The sequence below is a fragment of the Drosophila hydei genome, unplaced genomic scaffold (genome assembly GCF_003285905.1).
Source record: "Drosophila hydei strain 15085-1641.00,03,60 unplaced genomic scaffold, DhydRS2 tig00008114-arrow-pilon, whole genome shotgun sequence".
Classification (NCBI taxonomy): Eukaryota; Metazoa; Arthropoda; class Insecta; order Diptera; family Drosophilidae; genus Drosophila; species Drosophila hydei.
In genome coordinates this window covers 5,921,692-5,946,604 of record NW_022045827.1, presented here as the reverse complement: position 1 = coordinate 5,946,604, position 24,913 = coordinate 5,921,692, and the positions used below count along the sequence as shown (strand labels likewise).

Sequence of the window (24,913 nt, the reverse complement as noted above, 5' to 3'; positions counted from 1 at the left end):
GGGGGTCGGGGCGTCTAGGTAGAGGGGCGCGAGGCGCGTGGGTAGCTGAAACTACAATATGCGAGAAGATGAAAGTAAACGCAAAAAGCCGCATCGAAATTTATCGCTCGGCACTGGGCGAAAACCGCAAAGGCAAAAGGCAAAGAATTCATCATCATTGCTCATCATCATGTGCCACGGTAGGTGGCTAGCTGTCAGTGGCGATGTGGGGGCGTGGCAGCGGCGTCCCAGCGGTGTGATACGCCGTTTGATGTGCACCCGCCAGGCCACAAAGAAAGCAAAGCAAAAGCAAAAAACTTGCGACCGCTGTCCAAAAATATGTCCTTTATTATATTTCTTGGCTGCTTCACTGTGTTCAGTTCCTTTGCGGTAAAGTTAATCCTTGGGCATCAATTTCGAGAAATAATTTGAGCAACATCAAAACTTTTAATACGACCAATGATAATGGCGCCCGCAGTCCCCCAAACTCTGTCTTTCAACTCTGACCCCGCTGTGGCAAAAAAGTTTTTTATTGCCCGGCTACGTAATTTCTTTGTCCTGAATTATGGGGCTCAGGTAGCTGGGCAGCCTTTGCCCTGAACTGTGCTGCCTTTTAAGCAGCTACCATGCCCACCGCCCCCCTGCGGTCAGCCGTGGTCATTATGCCGTTTATTGAGTGCCACACCTGTCTACCTGGCCAGAGAGTTAACGCCGCAGGTGGCCATCTCTCACACAGAACGTAGCAGGCAATCAGGCACCAGAGCTCCATTGCCATTCGGTAAGCGTCTCCCCCATTGCAAATTGCCATCGAACAAAAGCGCTGCATGGGTCTCGTTTGCCTCTGATTTGGTTTTTCGAATCGGCTTTATATGTCGAATTGTTGTGGAATTAACCTCTTACTTGCACTCAAATTGAATTGAACAATAGAGTGCTTTATATATAAAATATATCAATGCATATAAATGAACATGTCTGCCAAATCTGGTTCAAATCTTGCATACCCATTGAGCACTTAAAGCCGTGTGAAATTTAGGACTTCATCAAAATGTCAGGGAGTTGGCCTTTAGTATTACTCAACATAAAGCAGAGCTGAAACACCTTTGAAAAGATTTGCTGACATTTATAAACATATTTTGATTTATATAGAGTTGAGATGAACTCAATTTGTTGATGTTCGATTCGGAGAGCTTACAAAATTTTACTATAATTTTATCATAGTTTAAAACACAAAAGTCACTTTCCCAGTAAGTTCTTGCCTTCTCTCTAGTTTGATAATTGGAGCTGCCAACTTGTTGCTGCTGCAAAATGAATTCCGGAATTATGCAAATCGATCCAGTTTACACGGTTAAAGCTCAGCTTAATGCTTGTCGCTATGAGATCATGTGGCACTTTAAGCTACGCTGGCTGCCGACTTGTGTGCAGTTCGATAAATGGCGAGAAATCGCAGCCACGGCCCAAGGAAATTAGCAAAACAAAGCGCTGCAATTAGGCGAAGCCAGCAAGGTAAAGACAAACAACAAGGACAACAAGCAGGACAATGCAGCAGCTGCAAAATTATGCAACAAACTTGGCTAGCAACGACAGCAGCCATTTTTGCCAATTAAACGCATTTGGTAACAATGAAAAAATATAGGTGAGAGAAGGCAGGCAACAGGACGCAGCCAATGATGAGGCACAGCAGCAGCTGCAGCTAGGTGCGAGGACAGCAAAGGACTGCGCATACATGCGGCGCCTGTTCAACGTTAAAAACAAGTTTATCAACGTGTGAAAATTGCGAAGCGCAATAGGCAGCAACAACAGCTAAAGCAACAGCAACAACAACAACCACAATTGAGCAGCATGTCAGGCAGCACAACGTCATGTTGGCCGCATATTCAAATGCAAATCACGTCATCAATATGCAGCACACACACCTACATGCACTCATACACACACACACATCTATACACTCTTGTGCGTATCGTTCGCCTCTCCTTGGTGCCCATATCGAACCGTTGCATTTTGACAAAAATTATACCCAAGTTCAGTTTTGTGGCCGAAAACTTGCTCCTGCCCTATCCTTGACGTTCAACTGCTTTTTTTTCCGGTGTTCTACAATTTCTTGTAAGCGTAACTTACACGTGTCACTTGCGCTGTCTTTATATGAACTTCTAATGATCGGCAGCAGAGAAACTTGTAGATTTTTAATTATAATGCAACGTGGCACTGGCCAGTTTTTGAGTTGTTTGAAGAGGGTTGCTGTTAAAGTTCCGAGGAGGAACTATTTAAAAGGAACTATTTAAAATTTTCTACACTTAATTCTAAATATTTTTAAAAACTTTTAAAAATTTTTAAGCAATTGTATAAATCTCTTAAAAATTAAAAAATAATTTAAAAAGCTTTTGACACATTTTTTAAATCATTGTGGAAGCTTATGTGATAATTTAAATAATTGTTAAAGATTTCAACATATTCTAAATAATATTAAAAACTTTTTAAATAGTTAAATAATTTCAAAAAAGTTTGCTACAATTTTGACAGCTTTTAAATATTTTAAATTAATTTAAATAAATAATTTTACAAACTTTCGAAAATTGAAAAAGAAGTTCAAAAACAAATAAATTTCTTGACTCATTATTTGATGTCCTGACTGTTCGTCTTATTAGTCTGACTGAAGAAATTCATTGTATGAATGATTCAATGAATGAATGATTGATTGGTTTGATTGAATATTTTACTTTGTTATAGTCTGTCGTAATGCCTAATATTTCCGACTTACTGCGTTCGTTTTACTGATTGACTTCATTTATGACTGATTCACTGACTCATTGCAGAATTAAATGATATTAAACTATTCAACTTAAAGGCTGCTATAAACCTGAAGTCTTATAAATTGCTTATAAGAATAGATATTTTTATTTCAGCCACACTTGACTTTAGCAGTCTAGCGGAACTATGTAGTTTTATAAGCAACCCACTTGCAGCGCTGCCAGCTTCATCTCAATTAAGTTGAGGCCTTCTGTTTGTATTTTTATCAAAGGCAACGATAACGACGACACTTTGGCTGCCTGGCATCGATGCGGCGTCTATCTTGGTGTGAGCTGGGCCATCTTTCTGCAAACTCATCATGGCCCTCTCACTGCGGCAGCTGCCTGGCAACTGGCAGGACGAAAAAAATAAGTCACTCACTTAAAAGTTCAGCGGCTGCAACGTTACAAAGTTTGCTAACTTCCCCAGCTCCGCAGCCTCCGGCCTGTGCCTCGTGTCCGGCTGCAGTCACTCGTCTATGTCCATGTCCCGGCCGGAGCTGGTCAGTTAGTTTCAATTTTAGTTTTTAGTTTCGACTGCTCTCGCCTCTATAAACTCCATTTTTTGTCCGTATTTTTTTTTTTGCATTTTTTGGCTGGACAAACCGTACGCTGATTACATGTGACAACTTAATGAGTTTGCGGCCAAACATGGCTTGTTAAGCAAATAAATTAATTAGCGCTTTAATTGAGTTTTTTCACTCTGTCCCCTTCCTTTGCCTCGTGCCGTAATTGATGAGCTACCAAGCGGCGAGCAAGCAAAGAAATTAACTATAATTTATATATACTTTATATATATATAAATTATATATATATTTAACCGATTCAACAACTCGTTCGAGCGGTTTCCCATGTGAATTCCATTTGAAGTCAAAGTTCAGAAATCATTTCACTTTGTCATTAGTAAAGCCAACTGCAATTGGGGCATTAAAACACATTAACAATTATAAAAGATTTAAATGCATTTAATATATTTAAGTGAATCGTCGTATGATACTGCTGGAAGTGGGCAATTTTAGTGTGAAACTATAATTACTATCTATGCTTATTTAAGCTTAGAATTCTCCTTACTTTCGTGTAAATAATAGCAAGCAGATAGTCAAACAGGCATCAGATACTTCTTTATTGATACATAAGCTGCTTACTTCATCCCTCCATGAACATAGATTTAAGAAGTGATACTACAAGTGTGTATCATATCACCAAGTAAGGGATTTCTGATATGCCTGCAAACAGCTTATAATATGAGAGAGGGACAAGAAAGTAAACATGCTCTCATGACAGCTAAAACACACATTTATAAGCGATTATATATATCTGTTTAAGATATAGCTAGGTACCATAGATGCAGAGAAACTTAATAGCTTTATAACTGATTAAATGCATGGCCTCAAAGCCTCGTCTCTAAGAAGCCGAGTTCAAGCCAAGCAATTTGTATGTATATCAAAAACATTTATTCACTTTGTCTCAATCCACATTAGCCAAATTACTAATAATCTTTTCATATATTTCGATACCTTTCAGGTATGTATCGGCGCCAATCCACTCGTCGTGGTCGTGCAATAAAACAGGCGTGTTGTTCATGGGCGAGAAGCCCAGTGCTGGTATGCCCGACTTGCGCAAATAGCGACTGTCCGTGCCGCCCGTAAAGATTTGTGGCCGAATATCTAGCGAGCTGTGAAGCAAGTCGATAGTAAATCGATAACAATTTCTTAAGTACCAAAAGTCGCTTACAGTTCATCTGTGGCGCTCTTGAAGGCCAGCCAGAAGGGATTACTATCATCTATGGCTGTGGCTGGCACGTATGGATGCTTCTGATCGAATTCCAGCTCAATGCCGCCGCCAGCCTGCTCCATCCACTCTTGTAGCTAAGGTAACATTTGAGATATTCAGCATCAATATGTATGTATATGGTAATATAGATTGTGGCACTCACTTGTGCGAAAAACTCTTCGTGCACCACATCGAGTGCCAGGCGCACATCAAAGCCAGCTGTCAGCAGTGGTGGCACCACATTGCTCTGCACACCGCCACCGATTCGGGTCAGATTTATGGTAGTGACATCGCCAATTGTTAGCTCAGGATTATTCTCGAGACGTGCCACCTGCTGCCAGCGCAGCTGCATCATTTTATCGAGTATATAGTGCAGCTTCTCGCCAGCTGTGTTTGCCAGCAAAAGCGAGCCATGGCCAGCCGTGCCCGATATCTTGAAGGTCATGCCTTAAACGTGATATATTTCTATAGACATGCAGTGAAATAGATAAGTTTTTGCTGAACTTACGCCAAACGCTGCGCTCAGCATAGAACACGGGAAACTCAGCTGTGGGCGAGGCGAGACCCTCATCCAGCCCGAAACCAATATTTAAAGCGCGAAACTCTTTAGTTTCAACAAAGGGACGCATGCCACGGCGTCCACCCATTTCTTCATCTGAGTTAAAAAAAAAAAATATGCAAAATTAAAATAAAAAAATAATATAATATAATAATAATAAAATAATATATTATATAAAAATAAAGTAAAATATATCTGAACTTTACTTAAAGCAATGATTTGGTAAATAAAAAATAAAAAAAATAAGAAATTTTAAATATAAAAATAATATCATTAATAATAATATAAAGATTTTCCAAAATCGAAATACAAATTCTTTAAAAACTAAAGAAAATATCATATATTTAAATTCAATTGAATTAAAAATAATGATAATAATAGTAATAATAATAATAATAATTATAATAATAATAATAATAATAATAATAATAATAATAATAATAATAATAATAATAATAATAATAATAATAATATTAATAATATTAATAAAATAATAATAATAAAATAATAATTAAAAAATTTAAGTAGCCATAAAAAAATTTATAAATTACTTTTAACATAGCAATATATAAGATTTATATGAAGAACATTTTATGAGCATTTTTTGACTTGTACAAAAATTTCTTTTTCTATCAAATTTATCTTTATTTTTTAATGTTTATCATTTTTATATTTGTATCAAACAGAAATTTTAATGAGTATCAGCTCAGAACTGAACTATATTATTCTGATATTCTTGCATCATTTTCATTGTTTTCTTCATGAAACAATTTTAAGGAACTAACCCAACTGCACTGCTCTATTTCTCGTATCACATTTCTAATCTAAGCAAACGACCAGTTACTTTCCAGAGCTTAAACTCTTATGATAAAAACTGATAGTCAAGCTATATACAGTCTAACAATATAGTATGCAGTCAAGTAACTGGTAGGGTATATAACTTTGCATACGACTTAAGTTACACTCATTATATATAAATATAAAACAACCAAATATATGTACACATATTAAAAAAGAGGCTTATTTACCTGCCACAAATGAGATGTGTATTGTACGTTTGAGCCTGATGCCATCGCGTTTCAGTGCCCTAATAGCTGCCAGATACTGCATGCCCACGCACTTCATGTCCTGTGTGCCGCGGGCAAAGATTCGACCCTCTGCATCCATATCGGCGCCAAAGGGCGGATGTGTCCAGTTCTCTGCGAACACGGGCACCACATCCATGTGAGAGTTCAGCAAAAGTGCGGGCAACTCTGGCCTTAGGCCCTGCCAGGTGAGCACCACAACTGGGTTGTTGCCATCGAATGGATAATGAACAGCCAGCGGCAGTTGCAGGTGTTCGGCCTGTTGCCTCAAGAACTCCAAACAAGGCGCTGAGTAAATTGGATTTTTTGTTTTATAATTAAACGGATTAAATTTACATTTACATTTTTTTAATGCACACCGTAATTGGGATCGGGATGAACGCTGGCTATACGCAGATATTCACGAAAGTATTGTATTTCCTCATTGCTTTCCCAGCGTTCGGTGCTCATGTTGACGAACTGACGTCTGTTTCGCTCAACCGCTGGAATGGAACTGCTCGAGCTACGCGCTCTTTAATCTAATCATACGCCGAGTCACTGAGGGCAAGATAGTCGACAGCTTAGGTTACTTTTCGGTGAATGCGCGGGGAGCGGGGCACAGGCGCTGCAATCCAATCTGATAAATGCGGCGAGCTCTATGACGGATACAAATAATTTACTCCAATTAACGCGTTCGCAGCTGTGCCGTTAAGCTTCAGCCGACCAACATACACTGTTCGAGATAAATGCTGCATAAATAAATTTGCCAGCTTTAACAATGAGTTATGCAATTTCAAACGAGTTTTCCACTGAAATCCACTTAACAACAGGTTTAACAGCAGCAACATTTTCATATCTTTTTCGAGTGCATTTTAAATGCAGATTTATTTTTACAAAACATGCCTAATCTAAACACTGATAAGGGAACAGCGCAGATAAAAATGGAAAGATGTTGAACGCTGTTGCTTCAGCCAGGCATGAGGTATATCAGTTTGTTGTAGGCAGCTATGAGACTAATGTTTTTAGTCAATCAGTGGGTTTTTCAGTATTTAAGCTGGAAGAATATTGTACATATTAAATTAACTAGACAACCAATCAATCAGTCAATTAGTTAGGTAATCAAATAAGCAGAGTCTTTCAATCAGTCAGTCTTTAAGCCAGTGGATCAATCAGTTTGTTTATCAGTCAACCAGCAGGGTCTATCAGTCAGTCTATCAATCACCTGGAAGTTTGTTGATATAAACAATAAATTTTATAAATTTTGTATAACAAAATATGCTTAACTAATAGCGCACGTCTTCAAGTTGATAAATTTAATAAGCTGATAAGCTCTCAGAGTAACCCATAAACAATTAGCATTAGCCACTAAATTAGTTTCACATTTACTCTGATAAGTTATCATTAATTAATTTAGGTCGCTGCTACTCCAATTTGGGTTGCTTTTGGCATTACCAGTGGAAAGCCTGTCTTAATGCCATTCAAAGTAGCATTAGAGCGATAAGACAGTAGCATTTCGATAAGCTACTCGACTTTTGAGTGCATTTAATGCATTTATTTTAAATAACCAAATATGTGACGTATTTAAGAGCTAATTTGAAATATTTTTGCCACGACCTCTCAGTACAAGATGATGGACAGATCTCCAGGCAGCCATACATACAAAAACTCTTTGATGAACTTAACTTTTAAATTATACATATACATCTATATATATCTATATATATATTTCTTGCTAATGCATTTCAAAAGTTAAAACATGATATTCAAATGCAGCCAAGTCGTTTAGCTGAAGTTCGTTGAACTAATTTTAAGTGGAAGTTTGGATAGTTGGAGGGGGAGAGCGGCAGCAGGAGGAGCAGTTCGAGCATACAAAACTTTTACGCCAGTGCCAAGAGCAGACAATTTATGAATAGTTCAGTAAAAGTTGTTGTTGCTGCTGTTGGTCTGTTTGTTTGCTGTTGTGTTATGCCTGTGCACATCATTAAGCGATAATTATTTGGACCAAAGCGAACTGAGTGCACAAAATGATTGCATTTTAAGAAGGCTTCCTGGAAAATGGAAGAACGGAAAATAAATATTACTTATATGTTAAATTGCTTTCACAAAAGTAGGTAATAAATAAAATATGATGGTAATTAGCAGAGCTTACAGAAGTAATGGAATAAACGTGAGCTTATAATGAAAATTAATAATGCAAAAATTGCTCAGCAAATTTGCAATTTGTATATAGAAATTTTTCAATTATTTGTTTATTGAAAATAATGCTAAACAAGTGAAGATTAGTTGTGTATCAAAGCTAATTGCCTTAGCATAAGTTTATGTGAAAATTTCAATCTTAAATTATATAAATTTTATGATGAACAGACGAAGCTTGCTATTGACGTAGAGATTGTCTCTCTAGAAGTCAAACTAAGCTGGTAGTTGCCGCATCACTTTTACAGAAACCATTTAATAGGTTCAAAATATATATGTAAGTTTGTTACTAGCAGAAGTAGGCGTGGTCAAGCCTCTTGTGTGTATAAGTTCTAAAAGGAATATAGATTTTTTTCAGAGAGAGTTAGCCCAGCCTTGAAATTTGAGATCTTTATATATATTGCATATTCATTTAGACTAGAAATATCTCAAAAGTGCGAACAGAACAAATGAAAAGAGAGATAAGCTGACATGTTGCATGTCGTTGCAATATAAATTTATCTTTTTATTTAACTTAAGTCTCTTTATATTCTAAATATCGAAATTGTTATTTTGACTTTATTTATAAAACATAAATGGAAGATTATAATAGATGTAAATGTATCTAATGAATACACAGTTTCTTAATTATATACATATATATAAATGTATATATTATATATATATTAGTTTCTTACTTCATTGCTTTTCAGATTAGAAAACTCTTAGTCTTTAGTTGTCATATTTATGCGCCACAAATGCCACTTGTGCTGCATATCTAGAGCTCAAGTTATTCAATAATTTATTTGCCATAGTGGAAAGACTGAAGGAAGAAGGTGAATAACCACAGCATAAATTGAGTATCGTGTATGTTTTCTGTATATATATGAGTGTGTGTGTATCTCAGAGTGCGTATATATATATGTAAATGTAAATGATTGAGCAGCAGGTAAAGCATTTCTCATAATCAGGCAATTCGGAGTGTGGCACCTTCGCTTATAGCACATGTGATAGCACGTTTCATTATGATTTGATATTTTATTTAGTTCTACACAAAAGCATCAAGCACATCTAGTTGTCAGCAACAAATTGTGACAGTCAATAGTTTTGGCAGAGTCATTCAGGACCTGTATGTAAATGATATAGTTAATTGTAAATTTGTGACAAGCTCTGTGGGAATCTGTCCCACTTCTGCCTCCATTTCGTAGTTCGTTTCTTTTTTAATCAGATTCTATACATTCGGATGGCTTACATTTTCATATTTCTGCAGTCCGTCAACCCGGATCAATTTGCAATTCAAATCGTTGAATAGGAACTGTCTCACATGCTATGCACGAACTCACTTTTAAGTTAAGTTTCCATTGAGCTGCCCGAGCAGATGACAAAATTAATTTGCTTTTGGCCAGAGCTTTGGCAAAAAGAAGCAAAAAAAATAGACAAAAAGAAGAAAATGTTTAATACACTGCGAAAAGCCAAACAAATGTGAATGCGAGGCGCCCAAGGACTGACCTAAGTCAAACAATTGACTTGGGGACTTGGGAGCCAAGCTGACAAAAACGACAAAGCGAGCAGCGAACCAGACCGGACCGTCGGTCTATTTATTTGGCAATTTGGAAAAGGCCAAGTCCGAAGACCGAAAACCGACTGAGAACCAAATAAATATCTTATTTCACAAAATTCTAAATAAAATGAAATCATTTTCTAAAGACGACGCAGCAGCAGCATAAAGAAGGAAAAGGAGCCAGGCGAACGCAAAACCCAAAAGTAACAAAATCCCATAAACACGACATGTCACAACACGACAACAGCAGCAGCAACAACAGCAACAACAACAACAACAAATAACACAACGTTGAGCTTGCTTGCCATCTCTTTCTTTACCTAAGCGCCTCTCTCATTCGCTCTTCATCTAGCTGCCTAATTTAGGGAAAATCTAAGGAAAATAAAGCTAACCGCCTGCAGATGAAACGGAATTTGACTTTGAACTGAGTCACAGGCAAGGCGGAAGGCAAATGCTGAAGCAAAAGGATAACACAGCTGAAAATACATATGCTGCAGTCGGTGGCATTTTCACATGTATTTTCGGCCACAGACTGGATTTCCCCAATGATTTTCGATCCGTTTTGCATTTGCATTTCAAATGCGTATCGAAGGCTCCATTGGCCTTTTCGAGTTCGCCGTTAATTGGAATGCTACATAAGCTCCACAACCTAATCGGAGACACTGCCACGACCATATCCTTACCCTTTTATTCCAATTTTCACTGAGCTACTTGGCCAACATTTGCTTAATTAATTGTTGTGCCATATGCCGCAAAGCGGCCGACCAAGAACTTAGCCAGCATGTGTAATTGAATTGCCGTTAATTGAAAGACCTCATCATTATCATCATTATCATCATCTTTATTATCCTTAGCCATGTCCTTATGCTGTAGCTCAGCCGGCCGGAGCTCAACTTTTGTGTCGCCGAGCGCACAGCTCAACAATAATATTATTTGTTATTTTGGCAACCAAGCAAAACAGAAACCACATAAAAACAACAACAGACACAACAGCAGCAACAACATACATGCAACAAAGGCAAAGAGAGCAACAAATTTCCACAGTGGACGTAAACATTTGGGCAAAGCATTTATTTGCTACGAATTGTGAATACGCTTTAGAAATTTGAATTTGCTTTTAGCCCAGTTGAGCTTGTTTGAAATATAAAAGGAAATTTTATTAGGGAAGAGGCATAAGTATTAATTAATTATATTGGTTAAATTTTTAAAATTTTAATATTCGAATTTCTTTAAGCCTTCTCTTGATATACAATGAATTGTATATCTAGTGCTGAAGGAAACTTTTTTTAAGTGCCCGAAAACTTATCTCAAGAACAACAGCCAGCATTACTCCTCTTAAACTACGGACTACTTCTATATCCTATAGCTATAGTCGTTATTTTGATTCTAGGTGCAACTAAAATATTGTTTCTTCATAATTTTTTATTTATATATATACTTTAAACTATTAATAGCATCTGAAAATATTCAACAAAATTTTAATTTTAATCATAAATTGTCCCAAAACTTATGAAAATGATATAAAATCCAGTTTGCCTTTTATAACGCAACTGAAAGATGTCAAGGTATCTTTTATCTTTTATTGTCATCCACACTATTTTCCTTAGACTTTCTACCCTTTTCGTCCTCTTTCCCTTTGACACCCCTATTCTTCCCTCTCTTTTTTTTACCCTTTTCCTTCATCGTTCTCTGTTCTTCTTTATCATTGACTTTATGTGTATTCTTTTCTTTCTTCTCATTCTTTCTCTTCTACATTCTGTGTGTCCCATTCTTTCTTCATCGTTCTTCCTTTTTCAGTATCTATATGTTTCTCTTTATCTGTCTCTCCCTCCAATTATTTCGCTTCCTCGTCTTGTCTAGCACTTTCTTCCCGATTCTGTCATTCACTGCCTCTTTCTCTGAATTTTCTCTCTCCCACAATTTCTTCTACAAATTGACAATGGTCACAATACCTCAAACTCAACACAAATTTCGCTCTTGGCTTTAACAAAAATCCGTTGACTTTTCGGCTGGCTTTTCGACTCGAGCCGCGACCCTTGCGCCTCAAAATATGCAAAACAAAAATGTTGCTGCCATATTTAGGCAGCTCGACAGAGAGAGAGAGAGAGAGAGAGTGAGAGAGGGGGTGGGGTGGGGCTTAAAGAGGAACTGACTGCTCGCACATTTGCATAATTATAAGATAAATAACAAGAATTTACGAAAAATAACAAAGACAGCAGCAGGAGCATTGCTGATGATGCTGCAGCCCCACCAGCTCCAACTCCCAAAACTCAACTTTTATTTGATTTCTGACTACCAGCAACAAAAATACGAAACACATACAAACACACACGCACGCAAGCCCACACACGGCTTATGCAAATATCAAGTGGGCGTGGCAGCGGCGGTCGCCTTATCTCTTAGTTGAAATAATAAACAATGGGGGCGTGCGGAGTGCTGAGACTGCCGAGAGTGCTGAGAGTGTGACAAGCGGATGTCGTGTGTGGCACACATATTTCACAAAAGTGCCAAACAGGAAACGCAGACGACGACATTTTGCAAAATTTATTGCAAAATGGCCGCCAACGTTGACGGCGTGGACAACGTTCTAGTGGCCAGGCAATTTGTGCAATGCTTTTTTCATTCAGCCAACCTGACAGCAACGGGCAGTCGGACGACGGGACGGATGGACAGCTGGGCATCCTGGCAGCCAGCTTAAGTGCCCCTTGAAATGCAGATCTGAGCTCCGACCTCGAGCTGCATTAACTTTTGACACATTGATTACCGCAGTCTCCAGATGCAGTTGGTCAGAGAGAGACAGAGAGAGAGAGAGAGAGGGAGAAGGAGGCAAAGTGGCAGCAAAAAGAGCTGACAACGTTTGGCTTTAGTTTGTAATACCCTCGTGAATATGAAATGTGCGATAGGGTATATACACTCTTCATAATCAAGAGCTGGGATCTATATAAGCTAACTTTAGCTATAATCCTACTCAATTTGCAAGCAAAGATTTTGAAACAAGATACACCATTTGTAGTCTGGCTTACAGAGTATCTGCTCGTTAAATATCCTTCTCTCTAGCACTCGTACAGGCTTTTTTATAATTGATTCTGGCTTATATGGAAGGACAAATTGATTTCTACAGCCACGTTCGCTTCAGCCGCAGTCGCAAATTGTCAAGAAATCGTTGGAAGTTGTTTAATTGGGTTTATTAGAATTTGATTGTCAGGCTGGCACATATTAAATGCCTTTTTCTTGTTTCATTTGAAGCCTATGAAATTTTAATATGCCCACATTTTTAGCGTCGACAAAGAGGGACATGAAGAGACTGCACACCGTGTGGTTTAACTGACAGGTAAATTTGGGTCAACTGTGTTAAATGTTGAATGTGTTAATTAGAAGTGACATGGAATCGAGAAAGGATTTTTAAGACTGTTAAAAATAAGTGAAATTTGAAATGGTAATAAAAAATACAAGCCTTTGTGGGCTGGCTGAATGATATATAATTTAGGGAGAGAGAAATCAGAGTGAGTTGAAAGCAATGCAGTGTTTTGTATTATTGATATTTATTTATAATATTTATAAATTATCTTTTCTAATATATCATCATCAATTTCTTGAACTTCGATAGACCTTAAAGGGTTGTGGTCTGTGAGGCATTTTGTGTCTGGCCAAGGTAATTGGATTATCAATCAGCCAGCGACTTTTCATGCCCAATTGCTTATAGCCAGCAAACAATAAAAACAATAAGTTAACGTTGTGCTACGCCCATTAATTAAGCGAAACAGCAAAACAATTTCAACTAAGCAAAAGCTTCAATTAAGCATACGCCGTGTGGCTCGCTCTAATCTGGTCTCTCTCTCTGTCTGCTTTAAATATAGACAATTAAGTGCCACGCCCCCGCGAAGTAACATTTTGAAAATATAATTAAAAACAATAAGGAATTGTCGTGCATTTAATTGAAACTTGCAGCGGGAACAGCCGCAATCAGACAATGGTCCGAAAATCCTGCGGGTGCCTGAAGTTCACACTCATAAATAAAAGATGTCAGCTTGCGACAGTGACTGAAATTGTGCGCCTTAATTTATACGCGGCTCGTTTTCGTTTGCTGTCCTGTCAATCACGCCTTTCGCTGCTGATTACACGATGCGGCCATTTAGACTGCTTGCACCACACCCACGGCAGTCCAAGCGCGCCTGATGTATTAATGAAGCAGGCTGGCAGGCAGGCAGGTCGACTGGCTGGCAGGCTGCTTAAGTGAATGCTAAAGGGAGAGCTGGTCGTGGCGGCATTTTAAATCAATTAAAACTTGACTTTGTGCCTGCACAGGCTGAAATTGCGTATACGACGTGTGGCCAAAAGCGAAAAGTGACGCAAAAGTTTTGCAAAACATTTGTCGAGCAAGTTGTAAATGTTGTTGTTGTTGTTGCTTTGTTTTTTGTTCTAGCACTCAAATGCACTCAACATGGCTGAAAAGTTAGCTCTACTGTCTAACAGTCTGTCTCACTTCTTCTCCTTCTCTTGTGCTCTCTCTCAGTCTGCGCTCTGCATAATTAATGTTTTAATGTCAATCATACGCACTGTGTGCCATGAAATATATGCGCACTGTTTATAGCCTTTGCAATTTTTGAGCACACACACACATATATATATATTGGAGTCTGTTAGCCTTATGCCCTTTTGAATTTAATCAGCGAAAAGTTTTGAGCTTCAACTTTGCCATGTAATTGAATTTGTTATATTTGCAGCTTAAGTTTTAGTTTTAGCTTTTTTTGGTATAATTGAGATTTTAGATTGGCATTAGCTGTGTGAATCAGTCGAACCAAACTTTTTTTTAATTGTGAAAACTATTCAGTTGTAAAAACTTTACTTTATTTGCCTAACAAGAATCGATTTTGTTTGAGAGTGGCAAAAGGGGCCTGAGGAGTAACATCAATTCTTGAAAGCCTTAATTGAGCTTTAAGCTTAAAATTAGTTATATTATATGTAATTTTTATATATGCAATCATTTCTGTTTATTTAAGCTTAGAAAACTCTTAGCTATGCGCTTGTTGTAGCCAAATTATGCAGACTTCAGATAAGTATTATACCCACTCAGTATCTCTATCCAGCTCAACGGCTTGCTGGCCCTCGTTGAGGCAATTTGCGTGCTTATTTTTACTTAGCTTCCAACTTAGTTTGCTTTCGAGTGTTTACGAATCAGAAGTCAAAGGATTTTTGCTTTTCATATCAACTGAGCACTTTGCACACCTGCGCCGCAGACAAACTAACCATGTGCAGGTAGCTGGGCTCACACAAATGGCTTGAAAATTGATTACACATGACACGCCCACACACAGAGCTGTGCTAATGGGCAAAAAAGCAAACATCACACGGTGTGAATATAAAAAAAGTGAAAGAAAACTTCACACAACATGAGATGAAAAATTACAACAAATATTAACAACAAAAAGCAAAACAACAATGACAATAGCAAATAGTAATGGCATTGACAATAACAACACCAGCAGCACCAACACACGCACACACAATAGCTGACACTATTTGTAAGCAAAAGCAAAGAACGTAGATTTGGAGCTCACGAAAAATCCTTGCGAACAATGTGACAAACGATGTGTGAAGCAGTTCGCTGTTGGGTTAGCTGAAAGCGTGAAGTGCTTTGAAGCCGATGTAGCAGGAGGGAGACAGAAACAGTGAGAGAGAGAGCGAGGGAGAGATTGGTTGGAAGAATAAAGGCAGGCTGCGGGGCGGTAGCCAAATCTAGCCATACACTTATCACAGAACAAGACGCGCAGATACAGCGCACATTACGTATACGCACTGTGGCAGCTTGGTCATTTTTCATGCCGCATGACAACGTCGACGACGACGAGGACGCTGACTACAAATCGTGACAAATTCTTGATGCGGGTTAAGTTACACATTTCTTTCGCCTTATTTTCTTATTTGAACCCTCTGTCCCTCCTTCTCCTGCTCTGACTCCTGCACCCCCTTTATGCGGTTGAGATTTCCTGCTAACTTTTTGTCATTTAGCTTAGAATACATTTTCAAAATTTTACCGCTTGCTTTCATGCGAAAGTCAAAGTTTTGCATTAGGTTGTCAGTTTGGCATTTTGCTTATTCAATTCAGCTGCGTGAAAAGCCATTAGCCATAAAAAACTCAGCTCTGTGACTTGGCTATAAAAAAAATAAAAAAATATATCCGGAAAATGCGACACGCTGGAAAATTTGAATATAGCTTTATTTAATTTTTTTCAAATATTTTTCGCACACATTTCCATTTGTTTTTCTTTGACGGTCGCTATATGGAAAAATGATTTTTTCCAATGCTTTTTATAGCTACTTCAACACACTTTTTGTTGCATATTTACAAACAAAATACTTCACCAGCAGTAACAGTAGATATTGTCGGAGTTGACTATATACAAAAACGTTTGTGTATGAGAAAACAAAGGAAAGTGAAGCGGAAGGTATTCATTTTATTATATTACAATTTATATTTTATTAAAAATAAGCATGAAAATTCACACTTCCCAATTGAAATGGGCATTGAAAATACTTTCCAAATATGAAAAATGCGTTGTTCTACTTGAGTTATTGATATTCAGTCTCATAGCTCTTGCTACTGTCAAATTCTTCTGACATCTCAATTTGTTTTCATACATTCATTTGTGAGAATAAATATTTTATTATATTTAGACGAGAAAAACATTTTTCTTTTTTATATTTGGGTAGAAATCTACTCTCCAAATATGTCAAATGGTTTGGTCTAATCGAGTTATCCATATAAAGTTTCTCAGCTATCGATGCCAGGCTCTTCAGACACTTCAATCTTTTTCCATATAATAATATGGGAGAATTATTTTACTCTGAAATACTCAGAAATATTTCTCATACATACTTAAGCAAATTATCAGAATATATATATATATTTGTATATATATAAACCATATAATATATTTAATTATGGGCAAGCTTCACTGTAAGCATCCTTTAGGTGCTGCCACCTGCACCTCCATTAACATCTGAGGCCGTATTCAATGACAGCATTTTTAATGCAATTTATGGTCGTTAAGGCGACAAAATATAATAAAAATGAATAATATTCCAACTGCTGTATGGTAAAAACCGCGCGCCAACAAGTACGTATGTGTGTGTGCGTGTGCGTGCCACATGCAACACGTGACAGAGTGCTGCCACAGGCCGCAAGGCTCCAGCAGCAGACGATGCGCGTCGCGAGGCTAAATTTATGAGAGCCACAAAATAAATCGGAGCGCCAAATGTGCGAAACAATGCATAACTCAAAGGCTGCCACAATAACAACAGCAGCAACAACAAAATGATAATAATAAAAAAAAAAACAAAACAAAATAAAATGTAATAATATTACAATTTTGTTTATGGCGCGCAATATCCATTAATAGAATTTCGCGGCAATTATGAGGATTGAAGGGCCAAGCGAGAATTTTATGACAAATGCCAAGCAGCAAGAATATGACAATATTATTTAATATATAATAAATATTAATGAATTATAATTTCGTCGCGCATTAAATTAAAAGTTAAATCAAATTAAGTGAGCAACAAAATATATCGAGAAATGCACATATTTAAAATTACTTTTAAAAGACAATTTAAATTTAAAATGATTTCGTTAGAGAATATATATAATAAATAAATATGAATATATAGTCACTATATATTAAGTATATATACTATATAGTTTATATACGAAATACCCAGTTAAGGTTTACTTTCAATAGCTTTCAAGCTGAGCATATACTTTGCAAACTTGAAACAAGTTCATTTCGGCGTCTGCTGTTCGTTGTGATAAAAAGTATTTACATTTGCTTAGCTCAGCCACGCTGACCTAAAACGTGTTCATGGCAAATTTTTAATACTTACCGCAAACGTATAAAAATCAAAATTAGCTGCCAAATTTACATAAACAGCTGAAGCGAAACCAACAATCATTTTATAATGTGCACGCAGCTCGCTTTAAAGTCGGGCGGGTGGAGCCAACTGCTGACCGCAAATCCAATCTATATTGCATGCACTTTAAAAACTCATAAGCCAAAAGCCAAACATTATTAATGGGATAAAAGTGAGTATTATAAACATGACAGGTAAATATTAGCCAGGTAAACATTAGCCGCACTCTCCAAATATAAACAGCAGACGTGCCAGTAGCTGCTAAAGCTGGCAACAGCTACGATAAACAATTCAATTAATCAAAATACAAATTTTGGCCAGTTGAAGAAGCTTTAGATACTCTGTAGATGGATGTATACTAGAGAAGAACTTCATACTGAACTTTGTTTAGTGAATGCAAAAAGGAGTTGACTGGGAGAAAATTAAGATTGGCTGAGTGTGAAGGAGGTAAATTTATAATGGAAATTTTTGAAGTGTTGCTACTGTGACAAAATATAACCAAGTGTCCTACTTACGTGGTTGTATCTCGGCTGAAGCTGTCAGAGGCACGAAGTCGCATGCTGACATTGCCCGCCCAACAGTTGCTATGCAGTTCCAACATGAGTCAAACTTAACGGTTGACTTAGTTACTGAAAAAAGGTTCTATATGCTGAAAAAGTTTAAAGTGGATCAATTATTTAAATTTTACTAGAGACTGGGGATAATCATAATTAAAATCAATCTCAAGTCACATAATTTAGATCTCATGTTTGCAACTGTGACTGAGGTGAGAACATGAACATACTCATAATAATGTAAGCTATTCACGAAATTATTCAGGAAGTGTTTGAAACGTTGAAGCTTCAACTGAATAACTGAAAAGTTGCTTAGGTTTTATGATGGCTAAAATTAAAGTGGCTAGCTCTTAAAGCCAAGCTGCAGCTGTAACCTTATAGAAGAGTATATAAAGACACATTGACTGTATCTAAGTCTTAAAGCAATTTAGTAGCTGAATATAAGTATTGATTAAATAGTATATAAAGCAGTGTTGACAATTGTTGTAGAAGTATTTGAAGTAGTGTTAGAAAAAGAGACTTTTATGACTAATAACAAATTGTATGGAAATTTATATAAAAATTTTAAAAAATATATTCTCTATACATAAAAAAATTATAATAAAAAAGTATAAATTATTTCAGGCTGCTAGGCCAACAAAAGACATCTAAGCACAATTCAGACTACAAGCACCAGCCTAGTTGCTCAGTTTTAGCTCATGTAGATATTTCTTAGACATATTCTATTTCAATCTTTAAGATATATACAACTTTGAAGCTAACTTTGTTATACTCAAAAATAGTATAAAAAAAAAAACAAATTAAAACTCAATCAACCATATATGCAAATCTTTGCAGCGCGTAAACGTACACATTTATAGCTATAAATAAACACACACAGCGAGACAAAGTAAAGCTCTCACATTTATTTCAATATTCGTTTTGAACATTATGACCAAGGAAAAATGCTCATAAAAAATTCAAAACGCCCTAAGTACCTTGAAAGTAGCAGAACAACAACAAGAGCCAGAAACAGAAAAGTGCACACATCAAGGCTATCAGGTGTGAGTGGGTGTGGGTTCTAAGCCATCAACTTTTGGTGCCGGCCAGCGAGTCAGCTCCACTTTCAGCTACTTGTTCAAACTGACCCGACACGCATGTTTATGCGCTTTTTACAGCTGCTCCAATGCTTATCTTCCAACTTTTCGCACAGTGTATGTGTGTGTGTGTGTGCTCTCGTGTTTGAAAATGTTTTATATATATATATATATAACTTTGCGGTCATTTTACTAAATATTCGGGGGCACAGGCCAGGTGAGCGGGGCAGGCAGCAGCTCGTTAAAGGCACGCACAAAATTTATGGGTCGGCTTTGCGTTGCGTATCGGGTCATCAGTTAAGGGAAGAGTGTGGGGGTGGCTGGGGAAAACCAACACAAAGCCGTGAAGCGGTCACAACTTGTTCCAGTTTTTGGTTTACTCACACCGCTTGAAACGCTTTTGCTATTTTTAAAGCCTCACCACTTGCTTGTCGGCTCTCTGGACTGAGCAGCTGCCAGCGATTCATGCATGCGCAAACGGAACGAAAGTTATTTATGTCCTTTTGATGGCCTCGCCTCGCAAATCCAGGCGACACTTTAAAATTGCCACCGCTAATTGGATTTAATGGGCTTAATGCCCAAATGGATAACCTAATTTGAAGCCAGTTAGCTCTGTCAAAGCCGAGCACATGCGAACACACATATATATTCACTTAAAGCTGAAACGAATTTAAACAGATTATTATTGATAGTGACAGAGTGAAAGAAAAAGTTTCATTTATGGCATATAAACAGATTGACTTTCTAAAGCTAAAAATCTAAGTGCTTATAAGCTAACAATATTAGTTCTTCTTGGCTTCATTTAATAAGAATGAAAATGTATTAAATGGGCCTGCTTGACGAGAAGCGATGGGACAGACAAAGTGACGAAGCTGGCATGTTGCTGCGCTGCTCGTGGTTTGAAAGAGACCTAATCTAATATGCATATAGAGTGATCATATTTTCTATCTCTGCTCATCTATCAAATGAGACTCTATCTGACAAGAGTGATACTATTTCCAATGTCTATATTTCAGCTGACATAAACTGAGCAAATGCTTTGCTTCCCCATACTTAATGGCATCAATGTAGCATCGAAATAAAGCTTAAATTGTTGCATCTTTAACATTTTTTGCTTAATTATAATTTATTTTGCTACTACTTGTACCTGGTCATTCAACCTTACAGACTCATTTCAACCACTTTTCAATTAGTTAACTTTGCAACTATTACAAAAAGTAAACCAAGACAACTTTTGTTTCCATTTAAAAGGAGACACATGTGTAGCAATAGCTGGCTTCACAGATGACACATAGAACAGCATATCACTCTCTATATATACTTATATATATATGGTAGTGAGAACTCAAACTGTGCGTAAACAAAGGCAACAAAATGTAACTGGGCCGAAACATTTCATATAAGTAAAAGCGTTCAGTAAATGAAATGGCGGCCACAGGAAACGGAAATTTCATTGCCGAGTTGTTCATAAAAACTGGCAGCACTAAGAAATTGGCCATTGGCAAAGTTGGCGAGAAATGCGCCCCGAGCCCCGTGAATGGGCGCCACCTGCCAAAAGATAAAACGCACTTTACAGTGCCAGGCACTCAAAAAAAAAAAAATAAGTAAGAAAAGAAAGATGTGAGAGAAAGAAAAAGAAGCAAAATAAGTGAAATGAGCAAACGAAGCGGCATATGCGATGTTTTTCTTTTATTATATTTGAACTTTAACACAGCTACAATATAAATTAAAATGGCGGGCACTTCACATGCAGAGTGTCTGCCTGTGTGTGTGTGTGAGAGTGGCAGGGTGAGGGGGCAGGCAATGTAGGCCATTGAAGTTTATGTGCTTGTGCGTAGGCTCTCTCACTCTAGCGCGCGCTCTCTCTTTCTCTTGCCTTTGAGGCTGGCTTGCACTTAGTCCTCTGGCAGCTGTCATATGAAATTTTGTAACACTCACACACACACAAGCACATGCACATATAGATAGCTGTGCCTATACAGTGTGTGCCACAGGATGTTGAAACAGATTCGACTCTTAATAATTTCCGCACTCGAGTTGATCGAAATCATAAAATTTTATGAGCATGCCAAGAGCGCATAAGTGGCAGCTCTCGCTCTCTGTGTGGCTGTGTGTGTGTTTGCCAAAATGGCTGCCAGACAGACACAAAGAGCAGAGTAAAAGGCAACAATGCGACAGAGCGACAGACAGTCAGTCAGACAGACGCGTAAGCCCAACCCACAACTTCACAAAAATAAAAAAAAACCTTTTCTCTTCTTTAAAGCCACAGGGCAAGTGAGCAGAAAGTTTTTTCGTTTTCTTCTTTTTTTGTGTAATTCAAAATGAGTGATAGATGAAAAGAGACAGCAAGCAAAAGACACGAAGAGCGCGAGTGGGCTGTATGTGGCTGTGTGTGTGTGGCATGAATAATGGAGGTTATTTCATATCAGCCAAAACTAAAGTTGACTTTTTCTGGCGTTGATTGAATGCCTCGCTGTGGACACAGGGCAAACCCCTGTAAAAGGTACAGATTTCCTTTTATTATATTCTATAAATTTAAAGCTAAAACTGGTTAGTTGACTGATCTGATAACTGCATATTTTTTTCCTTCTTGCTACACAATTGAAATTCGTTTTCATTTCATTTTCTCTATTCGATGCGCGTTTGTTGCTTTTCAATTTTTTAGTTGACTGCAATTTGCTTAGTTTCAGTTCATTTTTCGTCATTTTTTTTGGCTAAAGTTTGTCTACAATTTGTCATAGCATCTATGCGATGCTCTGACAGCGTTTGCCAACAGCGCTGTAATAATTCGTGTACCGAACTGAATTATTGCCATTGAGAAATTAATATTTTAGCTCTTTCTGATGTCATCAAATTACCTAAGGTATAAATGTAGATAAATATATATAACACAGTTAAAGATGATTCTTAAACAACAAATATGTGACTTTTTGCGTACTCACAAATATAATTGACTTGTTCTCATTATTAATAAAGCAAAATCTTGGCGAGACAACAGATTAACTGTTTTAGAGCCAACGATTGAGCTACAACAACAAAGATAGAAAAAAATATGAAGGAAAAGAAATTGTGTGGCACATTAAGTGGCTAACCAAATACAACAATTTAATTTGTTGGGCTTAAGGCAAGGCGAGGCTAGGCATCGCTCATACGCCGCGTTGCCCACAGCTTCGCACAGCCACTCAATTAGTTAGCGGCAGCCGGCGAAAGCCTTTTGAGCTGCCAACGCTCTACTAATTGCGAGCTTGTTGGCCGTGCAACATCAGCTCCTGCAGTCAGTCGGGCTTTTTGGCGGCCTTCGCGTCGTAAGGGCTACAAGTTTTTGCCATTTTCTTAACATGTACAAGCGAAGTATCGCGCCCCCAGGCGACATACTAGGATTTCTCTGCATGCTAACAGGCAGCGCGAAAGGAGCGCAAATAAATCCAGTCAAAGGAGCAGCCGACAGCAGAACAAACAAAGAAGAAGAAAAAGAAGGAGAAGAAAAAAAGAGTGAAAGAGAGGGAGAAAAGAAGCTGCAAAGATGAATCCTGTGCCGTTATGTTTATTATGCCAAGCATGCGAGTTAATTCTCCGTATTGTTGTTGTAGCTGCTGCCTGTGACAGGCTACAGCAGCAGCAGCCGCCATGTTGCCCCTCTCATAGCTGTAGCCACTCCCAACAAATTTCCTGTATATCCATGCCTTACCGCTCATTATTTTTATTTCATTCGCGTGCATGTTACACGAAAACATTCCTTGATAAGGATATCCTTCGGGGGAGCCAACGACTTTCAGCTACAAAATCGAAGCAGCCGAGGGAGCGCTTCAAAGAGTTTACTTCAATTTTCGAAATAAAATACATGGCTTAATGATTGGCTCAAAATTTACGATAAATAAATTAGTTTGCTGTGCGGCGAACGTGATTTTCAGTACCGAATGCAGAGCTTAGAAAAATATTTTCATAGAAGTTGACTGCTAAATACTTCAATTTGGGATCGCTAGAGAGAAGAGCTTAATATTTGTATTTAATATGGGGTTGAAGAAGAGCTTAGCAAAAAAGCGTAAGAATTGTGTGTCGAATACATGTATGCTGAAGCATAAGTTTAAGTTATATAACTTCTTGTATTTAAACTCTTTTTTCCCTCTAAAATTCTGTTTATGACATTTCTATAAACTGTAAGCATTTTATATTTAAACATGTCAAAGCACAATTTGTGGCAAGCTCTGCACTTTCACATTATGAAAACTGCAGCTGATGGACATCGATTGTCATGTGAGGCATTAGGGAATGTGTTCTGTAAATAAAACTGGTTTCGACATTTGTTAAGAGACTGACAACTGCAAAGAAGGAAGAAGCTAAGACTCTAGCAGTGCTTAGTGAAGAAAGTTATTAACAGCAGTTGCTGCAATTGAGCTGCATTTTGAAACTCGAACAAAATTGTAAACGACAACTCTTCATACTATGCATAATTAAGTACAATACCAGAATTTAAAGAATATATCATATTATTATTATTATTATTATAACTCTTCTTATATCTGCTTTCTAAATAAACTTAAGCCTCAGTATATTCTGCCCTTTAACCCAACGACAGAGCTGGATATGTTAAGCTGTTGTATAGTTTAAGACTTTTAAGAAAATAATTCAGCCTGAGCTGTAGCTAAATGTGGGCAACTGAACTTCAGTTGACAATTGCTTTAAACCTTTATATAATACTTAACTTAATATATTACTTAATATGCTCATTATGTCACGAACAGACCTTGCTAATACATGAACTCATATCTAAACTGATTTTTTATATTATCAATATAAAAGTATACTGTTAAGACTGAGCTTTCAGTTTCCTATATATTTAATATATCAACTAAGTATCTGAGCTTCCATCTTCTTTTGCCAAGACAAGAAACAATCTGAAGCTATCAATCGTATGACTAACCTAACTTCAAGCTAGACCTTCGACATGTTCGAACAAAGCATCTACTATATATACATTTATATACACATAAACATATATATGTATGCACACATATCTAATATTCCAGCTAGGCAATATTTAATGGTATGTTTATTCTGCTGTAGATAAGCACAATGCTTCAAAGTTTGGCAAACAATTTTCTTGATAATAACCACAAATCACATGGGCAGGGCGTGAAGTTTGAACTGCGGCACCTGCCCCACAACCACACACAGCCACCCAGGGCACCACTCTCACATTCCGAGGATAATCACATCGCTGTAAAGTACATCAGCACATTAAATGCTAACGGACGCATCATTAACCCGCTAAGAACCAGTCCAAGGAGTGGAATCTCATTAGCCGCTGGCCGAGTCGACTTATCGACGCCTTCGCCTTCTTGCTTCGAACCAAATTCAGCTTAACTGATACATTTAATTTTATTTATAACGCACGCATGGCCTGGCCTACCAACGGGGCTCGGCTACGACGGGTCTATGCCACAATCAAGCGTAATACGCGCATAAATATTAATGCAGTGC

General features: G+C 37.6%; 2 protein-coding genes across 2 annotated transcripts in view; one reads left to right on the top strand and one right to left on the bottom strand.

Annotated features, from left to right (window-relative positions):
* Positions 1 to 24,913, top strand: part of LOC111600556 — a 168,253-nt gene that overhangs the window by 58,319 nt on the left and 85,021 nt on the right. The window lies entirely within an intron of this gene.
* LOC111600558 (aminoacylase-1) lies at positions 4,207 to 6,687 on the bottom strand. Its single transcript, XM_023316710.2, has 6 exons — positions 6,542 to 6,687; positions 6,126 to 6,470; positions 5,047 to 5,193; positions 4,702 to 4,985; positions 4,500 to 4,633; positions 4,207 to 4,440 (listed from the first exon to the last, which is right to left on the bottom strand). Exons 1-6 carry the CDS (start codon positions 6,630 to 6,632, stop codon positions 4,233 to 4,235), a joined length of 1,209 nt encoding a protein of 402 aa, XP_023172478.1. The 5' UTR covers positions 6,633 to 6,687; the 3' UTR covers positions 4,207 to 4,232.